The sequence below is a fragment of the Rhinichthys klamathensis genome, unplaced genomic scaffold (genome assembly GCF_029890125.1).
Source record: "Rhinichthys klamathensis goyatoka isolate OS25496 unplaced genomic scaffold, OSU_Roscu_1.1 h1tg000436l_1, whole genome shotgun sequence".
NCBI lineage: Eukaryota > Metazoa > Chordata > Actinopteri > Cypriniformes > Leuciscidae > Rhinichthys > Rhinichthys klamathensis.
The window spans coordinates 645,611-654,138 of record NW_026606932.1 but is presented as its reverse complement, the minus strand read 5'-3'; the positions used below and the strand labels follow the sequence as shown (position 1 = coordinate 654,138).

Sequence of the window (8,528 nt, the reverse complement as noted above, 5' to 3'; positions counted from 1 at the left end):
TATACACAAATTCGCTCTCTATTTAGTGTTTGAATTAGAATAAAAATATACTTTTAGATATTTTACTTTTAGACTTTTAATATTCTTTTAGTAATTCAAAAACATGCCCAGTTCAGAAGTTTCCTCTTTTTTTCCCCATGCCGGGTTTCTTGTGATTTTTCTTCTTATTTCTTATTTCTTGTTGTTCTTTTTGCCTCTTCTTTTCTTTGCCCCTTTCTTTGGTACGGGTTCTTGTTTCCCTGTCGGGCACCTATACAGAGAACAAGAAATCATGTGCATTCTGTCATAAACACACACAGATATCTGGACGCAAAGCTTCTCTCTCGTATACATACTGTTTAAAAGGAAAGACATTTTTTCCATCACCGGAATAAATTACATTTTAAAATACATGAAAATAGAAAACAGTTATTTTTAATGGTAGGCCAGTGAATTGTAACTGTGATACTTAAAGAAAATCAAAGTTTTTAATGTTTGTTTATATGTCTATGTGGCGTTTTTTTTAACATGCTTTAATACAAACCAACCATAATCAAATTCATCAGTCAACACCATTGCTGAGTATTTTCTCCTTAAAACTGCATTTAACCAAAGACAAAAGCACGGTTTAAAATCGCCCTTGTTCTCTACGTCACAAACATGTAATAACCAATCATGTCAACGTGTGGGCGGGCTTTAGCATATCATTAACTATGTTGTGAAGCAGAGCTGTCTCAAGAGAAAATCCAGGTTATCCCGATATATTTTTCTGTTGATAGGAAAAATCAGGGTGCGTTTAGCAATATAGCGGGTGAATTATGTTGTTTATGATGTGTACTACGATGTTATGATGAACTATGTGCTTTTCTCCACTGACGTTCTAAGCTGTTCAGGCGTTTCTAAGGATACTGATTTACAAAAGGCAGACTGAGATGTGAACAGGAACATGGTTTGTGTAACATTAGCAACACATTATTAGCTGTTTGATAACGTAGTCAAGCAAAAGGCTAATCTTATTAATTACTGTTACGTGTTGTCGATATGTCTCTACGATGTAGAAAGCGATACATAAAACGTGTTATCATTCTGATGTACAGTGCTGGTCAGAATTATTTGCCCCCTTGGTAAATATGATCAAAGATGGCTGTAAAAAATCCTTTTGATATATATATATTTTTTAAAGCAAACATCTTCATTGAAGTAAAAGAATTGAAAGTGGGGGAAATCACATTATGAAATAAATGTTTTTCTCCAAAACACATTGGGAAAAATTATTTGCCCCCTTTAATTAAATACTTTTTGCAACAAAAACAAACATCAAAATCAAAACAAAAATGCAACAAAAACCAAGCATCTGCAATGACCATCCCAGTCCCTGACCTGAACCCTATAGAAAATGAGTGGGCTGAACTGAAGAGAAGAAGCGCCAACATGGATCTGGACCAAACTCATCAGGCATTATAGGAGAAAACTCAGATCTGTTAGCAGATTTATTTTTTACAGCCATCTTTGATCATATTTACCAAAGGGGCAAATAATTCTGACCAGCACTGTACACGAGCCTGTATAATTCACTCTTCCACTTCTTCTGAATCAGTTTCTGGTTCAAACATATAGGGCTGAATTAAACCAGTATTTCCACTTGCCACTTGGATCAGGTATTCTGAGCTGGTGTGAGTGAGTGGAGGCGGGGCTAATTTGCATATTCATGCATCCGTGTATACTAAATGAAGCAAGGGTGTACTTTCAAGCTATTTTAAGTCATGCGGAAATCATTTTCACTGGGAAAAAAAAAACGTTTAAATATGTCGTTTAAAGGATAAAATGATTGACTAGGGGGACTTTAAGGAATGAAGAGACAGAATAGAAGAGCAAAGGTTTTAATAGGACAGAGACATGGTGCATACAGTCGTACAGTGTGTGTGTAACAGTCATATGTAACCAGTGTCATGATCATTCACACATAAACACATATATAAATAAATAAATAAATAAGGAACAGGAAAATGGGACAGGAGATATAAATAAAGGGTTCAGGAGGAAGGGAGGTTTAAATCACTAGTTTACTTTTTTCCACGAGGTCCACTCGCTCCACTGAGAGAGGAGAAGCATGTCTCTGGAGCGCACCCTTAGTTTTCTGATATGCCCTTCAACTTTAATCTTTGACCCCTCCTCCCATTCTTCAGTCTTCAGCTGTGAGTATACAGAAACAGAAAACAAGAGAATTAATGACAGTTCTTAAAGAAATAGTTCACCCTAAAATGAACATTATGATTTTCAGTAATTAAAGACTTGAATTGTTCCTAGCTTGAGGCTGTCTACACTGGAAAAAGCGACCGTTGCAAATACAAATCCATTTGTTCTTCGTGTCAGACGTATGTCAGAAATAGAACGGGGCATCAGTTTACTGTCGGGAATGTGTGTGTCGCGCCTCTCTGCATCCAGTGTAGACAGCATCACTGATTATAATTCTGTTCAACTTCATCATGAAAGAAAGTCATACAGGTTTGGGATGACATAAAAGTAAATGATGACTGAATATTTCTTTCATTTTTGGTGAACTAATCTTTAGAGATGTGCGTTGGTGTGTGCAGGAGAGCATTTCGTACCTCCCCATTGTGTCGAATCTGGTACTCGACCTGATGCTTCAGAGGAAAGAAACTGTGAGGCTGCGGCCAGGAAGAAGGTGGCATCACCTCCAGTTCTATGATTTGCTTATCACTTCCCCCATTTTTTACTGTGCAGATTGAAATGTCTGGATTGGCTGGCTTAACTAGGAAAAACAAGAGACATCACTTTCAATCAATGATGACCAGTGTTTTTCAACCATGCGCCCACTAGAGGGCCTCAGCAAACTTCCAATGATGACTTATATATACATATATATATATATTGATTAATATTTACATCATTATTGTTAATATATATTAAAAAAATTTAATGTAATTAACACACAATCAAGACGTACATTTTTTTTTTACTTTTAAAAACTATTGTCTATTGAAGATGGGAATACCAGAAATCTTTGACCTTGTGGAGACATTTTTTAGTCCCCACGAGGAAAACAGCTTATAAATCATACTATGTGAAGTTTTTTGAAAATGAAAAAATGCAGAAATTTTCTGTGATGGGTAGGTTTAGGGTTCGGGGATATAATATATAGGTTGTACAGTATAAAAATCATTATGTCTATGGAAAGTCCCCATAAAACATGCCCAACATGATGACTTTAAATGACTTAAAATAAGACGAAGAACGCATTGTGAAAAAAGAGTTAATCAGAGCATAAACTTACAATCTTAACCCACACACTCACCAATGTCTCGGAGGTAGAAGCTGTAGTCAGTTTTCAAATAGCAACATGAGGAAACTGCCTCCCCTGTTATCAGCAGTCGCTCCGATTCTTCAGAATAGGAATTAGTTGAATGTGGGAGAAAAAATACCCCATCCACAGGCTGTGACACCCAGTTACCATTATCTCTAAATAAACACCACACGCATGTTCAGTTGAGTCAGTGATAAAATCATCTTATTTAATCTGTGGGTGTGTTTGGATGTCTGATACCTTGTATTGCGAAGTCTGAAAGCAGTAAATTCATCTGAGGTCCAAGCACATTTGATGTGTTCAGTGCAGGAAAGAGTTTCAGCTGTGCAATTGATGTTAAACACTGAAGAGGAAGAAAGAAATTCGCTGAAAAAGCTGAACCTGACTGAACAGACATAAACTTGAATACTGTCCAAAAACTACCGGTAAGCTGCCTTCCTGCTTTGCAGCCCAGACAGTCAATGACTCAACAGGCAGCTATTTTTAATGAGGCACTTTTAAAGGAAACTTTAAACTGCCTTCACATAATAATACACAAATAATGATCTAGATAAGTGGTCCCCTACTAGTTTTGCTTCAAAAACCAGAAATAACACAGTAGTAAATGTCCTTAAAATCTGTCAGCCATAGATTCTACCCACTGACGGCAGAATTTGCACAAAATATTGTAGAATTTGTTTGGACACACAGCCTTTGACGTCAACAACAAAAGATATGGAAAGTGTTTTCTCACTTGTTTGATAAGCTATGCGTGATTTTATGGTTGGTTGAATTTAATATTTGCCTTTAGCATTATTTTTTTCCCTGCTCTTTGTGCCTGTGTGAGGACATCATTAGCGAGAATCACTGATCTAGAACGAAGAATGATCAAATTTATGGTTAACCAAGTGACTATTTCATCACTAGAATACTTATTAAAAATATGATTAAATATTAAATAAAGTGTATGCACTTTCATTTGGCTGTGCCTTCCAAAACTCTGTATACGCAGCCTCTGATCGAGCTATTAGTAAAATACTGTGGTTTTACTATTCTGGACAGTGCTTTAATGTGTAATATTAATGTAACATTGGATGGTTAACTAATGACATGGTTAATGAATATTGGAATGCCACAACTTTGCATGGTCAACATCCTTTTTGGTGTTAGGATGACATTCCTATCAAACAATCATATAGGCCTTATTCCTAACCATAACCTAACCTTAAGATCTGATTGCTTGAGAGGAATGTTAGGAATATATGACGCTCCCACCTGTGTCTTCTTTAGACTTGTCAAGCAGGAGATAGGTGTAGTCTTCAAGACCCTTATCACTCCAGCAGGTGTAATTTCCGATTTGGTCTTCCTGCAGGTCGATCACGGTCAAACTCCGACCACTGACTTTTTCAAAATCTGATTCCACTATTTCCACTGTGATATCTGCATCCTCATGTTTCCATGTGACACTGTCTTTATTCGTTTTACAGGTCAGGGTGACGGATGTGTGTTTTTCACCAATTTCAACTGCATAAAGAGAAGCAATTCAGAGCACAGAATAGATGCAATCACCTACATTGTGGGCACTTTAATATGCACTAGCATAAAAAGTGACAAATATTTATATTTAATACTCAAATGGACTTAGTAATGAACTATCTATTTATCTCTTTGTCCATGGTCCATCCATAGATAGATTGATTTGATTGATTGATTTATAGATAGAGAGATGATAGATAGATAGATAGAGAGATGATAGATAGATAGATAGATAGATAGATAGATAGATAGATAGATAGATAGATAGATAGATAGATAGATAGATAGATAGATAGATAGATAGATAGATAGATAGATAGATAGATAGATGGATGGATGGATGGATGGATGGATGGATGGATGGATGGATGGATGGATGGATGGATGGATGGATGGATGGATGGATGGATGGATGGATGGATGGATGGATGGATGGATGGATGGATGGATGGATGGATGGATGGATGGATGGATGGATGGATGGATGGATGGATGGATGGATGGATGGATGGATGGATGGATGGATGGATGGATGGATGGATGGATGGATGGATGGATGGATAGATAGATAGATAGATAGATAGATAGATAGATAGATAGATAGATAGATAGATAGATAGATAGATAGATAGATAGATAACCAAACAAGTGGGGAAGTCCCAACCAAAAAACCTGTGTGTGCGCGCGTGTGTGTGTGTGCTCTCACATTTATCAGGGAAAAAGTTAAGCGCAGACATCCTCGTTATGGACAAACAGAAGAGAACGATGAACCTCATCAAATAACCCATCTGGAGAAAGAATACGCAAATTGAAATATTAAACATTTATTATTTGTTTAATTCAATGATCAAATGATTATTTATTGATCAAAAGAAAAATTAGCACAATACCTTCATCAAGCATTGGTGTAGCAATATTGACTGAACGTTAACCAATATTTGGTAATGATCGATTATAATAATAACGGTCATCATAAAAACATATACAATAATTTTTGCAATTGTAATCCCTGAACCAAGGATAAAACTTTTTTTTTACAGTATTCATATTTACATATATCAATTTAAATGAATGTTTATGGGGAAATATGTAGCCTATTGTATATAGCCTACTGTAACTGGTCACCATTTTTATTCACCATTAACCCTTTAAATGTCTGCTCAACCAAATGGAAAAATTTAGCACATTTTGAGTCACTATATTTTATTGAGAGGAGTACCTTAACTCAAACTGATTGAGTCATCTCTACCATCTGACTGAGGTATGTTATGCCAAAAAAATCCACTAGATGTCACAGTGTCAATCAACAGCACTTGTCACAACACTTGAAACAAATGAATCACCCCAGCCATGTGAACTGTTTTTGGTGAAATTTTGCAAGCTAAGCTTATTTTCTTTTACATATTACACTGTAAGAGCCCTAACTTTACAAAATTATGTTACTTGGTGCCTTGAAAAACCGTAAATATGTTTTTAATACTTTTTCAAAAACATGCTCAACCAAACATAACGGTTACCGGTCACCCCCCTTTTTGAGAATGGACATTACAATGCACTATTAAAACTTGGTTGTAATTCAAGTATGCTTTGGAATAAAGACCTAAGTTTAGTCTTGTTTTAAAGAAAACACTGAGCAGATTATTGCTGAAGTAAAAGCACTTCAAAAAATAAAATTATGAAAAAGTTATGGAAGTTTTAAATTTTCATTAAATCAAATATACTGTACTTAATATTTTTTCTTTTATATAAAATATATATTTAAAAAATATATTTTTTACTATAAAATTACAAAAAAATCAAAGCCATATATCTAACCAAGTTGTGTTCCAAAATTTGAAGTTGATATAACAAAAATGTAGTTGAAGTTCCCATGAGATTTTGTTTAGGCGTAATACCAAAAATGACATAAATTCCATAAATTTAATTGTAGCCTATGCATTCTGCTGTAACAAATTAATACATTTCTGTCCAAATATCACTTCTGTATATGGAACCTTGAGACTCAGACCTTTCTGACAATGTGTTTAGTCAAGACTAGAAAAGGTTTTGATCATAAATTATGATGGGCAATGAAAAAGTATGGCAAAGTATGTGTATGAATTCCGGTACCATTTTTTTTTTTACCATTAAGTGACATCTCAACCATTTGGTAGAGGCCGATATTTAAAAAATTTATGGGATGTGTTGAAAAAAAAATACATTGAGTGTGGTTACTAGCGACATAAGGAGATAAGAAATGCAAACAAAAAAAAGTTCCATCACTTTTTTCTTGGTGCGGACTTCAAAGGGTTAAAGGTTTTCCTTTTTCAGTTCTTTTAAAGGTTGCAAATGAATTTTACAAAGGAGGCTATACAAATATGTCGCATGATCTCCAAATTTATGAGCTCATGAAACTGACTGTACAGAATTTAATATAAGAATCAGCGAAATGTTGTCTAAACTATAGAGTATGTCACACTGCAGGATATCAGCTTTCCAAGTTTTATGTACAAAACTATTGAAACTATATTTATTGTTCAAACTTATTTTTCTCTTATTTTAACCCTGTATATTTGTACAGCCTATAAACGTTTAAATACATCTAGAGCTGTAATGTAAAGGAATATGATTTAAGTGAGTTAAGTTTAGTTTGTAGCTCCGAGCGTATACATGTCTTACCTTCGTTCTGTTGCGCGCTTCAAATTCAGCGCAGAAAAAATCAAGTGCGTCTGTCCGAGGTGCGTCGTGTGTTCTTTCGCAGGGTCTGTGCGGGCTTTTATTCCACACATTCCCACTCGATAACACCCACGTAACCCTTGGGCAAACTTATGCGGATTCTCAAAAACAAGAACTCACTATGAACAAGTGTTAAAATTACCACTAAAGACGCGCGCGGTCATTCTCTGCTAAATTACTAATAGATGGGTTCTCTTCCCCTCTCTGTCATCACTCCCATTATAGACCAGTTTCAGAAGTTCTAACTGTGTTTGTAGCCTACTAACCTACAGTATAGTTTGGTCAATTTGGACACATATATTTTCCCCAGTGTCTAATGATAGCCCATGTGCCTTTAGTAAACTGATAGCCTACTATACTATACTATACTATACTATACTATACTATACTATACTATACTATACTATACTATACTATACTATACTATACTATACTATACTATACATGGGGTAACAGAACAAAGAGAATCATTAGTCCCAAAAAAATCTCAAAAAGTGGGTGAACATATCTCTCCCCTTACAATATTGACCATGTTGACTGGTATAGTAGGCTAGTATACAATGTCTATTGTCATGTCAGAAACTTTTTTATTTTATTTTTATTAAGGGGCAACATTTGCCCTCTTTGTAACTTATTTTTTACATAATAAAGAGACACATATATAATCCATTTGAATTAATTGTCTAATCCTTATGTTGAAAATATTTATATCTTCAATATATATATATATTCAACAACATTTGCCCTTGAGATATTTAGTACATTTGTTGGAGAAATTGTTTTTAATAAATAACACTTTAAGAAGGACATAGATAGGACAAAGAATAGATACTGTATATTAATATTAGATTAGATGATTCGATATAATCTTCATTAGATTATAAACGTTGAGGGGAGAGAAAGGGCACTTTATGTTTGGCTACTCCTCGTTACTTCCTCGTGGACTATCTTTTTCCATGCAATAACTAAAAAATATTTTTTATATATATATATT

At 34.8% G+C, this 8,528-nt stretch overlaps 1 protein-coding gene across 2 annotated transcripts; it reads right to left on the bottom strand.

Moving 5' to 3' along the window:
• Positions 1-30: 30 nt before the first annotated feature.
• il12b2 (interleukin 12B 2) lies at positions 31-7,779 on the bottom strand. Of its 2 annotated transcripts, XM_056236029.1 has the most exons (8): positions 7,478-7,779; positions 5,526-5,607; positions 4,559-4,807; positions 3,545-3,647; positions 3,296-3,459; positions 2,589-2,752; positions 2,047-2,172; positions 31-250 (listed from the first exon to the last, which is right to left on the bottom strand). In XM_056236029.1, exons 2-8 carry the CDS (start codon positions 5,605-5,607, stop codon positions 113-115), a joined length of 1,026 nt encoding a protein of 341 aa, XP_056092004.1. In that variant the 5' UTR covers positions 7,478-7,779; the 3' UTR covers positions 31-112. The 2 variants fall into 2 exon arrangements, with proteins under 2 accessions (XP_056092004.1, XP_056092005.1); XM_056236030.1 differs by lacking the exon at positions 31-250 and having other exon boundaries at positions 1,846-2,172.
• Between the last annotated feature and the right edge of the window lie 749 nt (positions 7,780-8,528).

Excerpts from the sequence above, each read along its gene's own strand:
- il12b2 (XM_056236029.1), bottom strand. The coding sequence starts at position 5,607 with ATGGGTTATTTGATGAGGTTCATCGTTCTCTTCTGTTTGTCCATAACG. Across the intron at positions 3,648-4,558 it reads CAAGTCTAAAGAAGACACAG|TGTTTAACATCAATTGCACA; the intron begins GTGGGAGCGTCA and ends CTTCCTCTTCAG. Across the intron at positions 2,173-2,588 it reads AGATTCGACACAATGGGGAG|CTGAAGACTGAAGAATGGGA; the intron begins GTACGAAATGCT and ends GTATACTCACAG.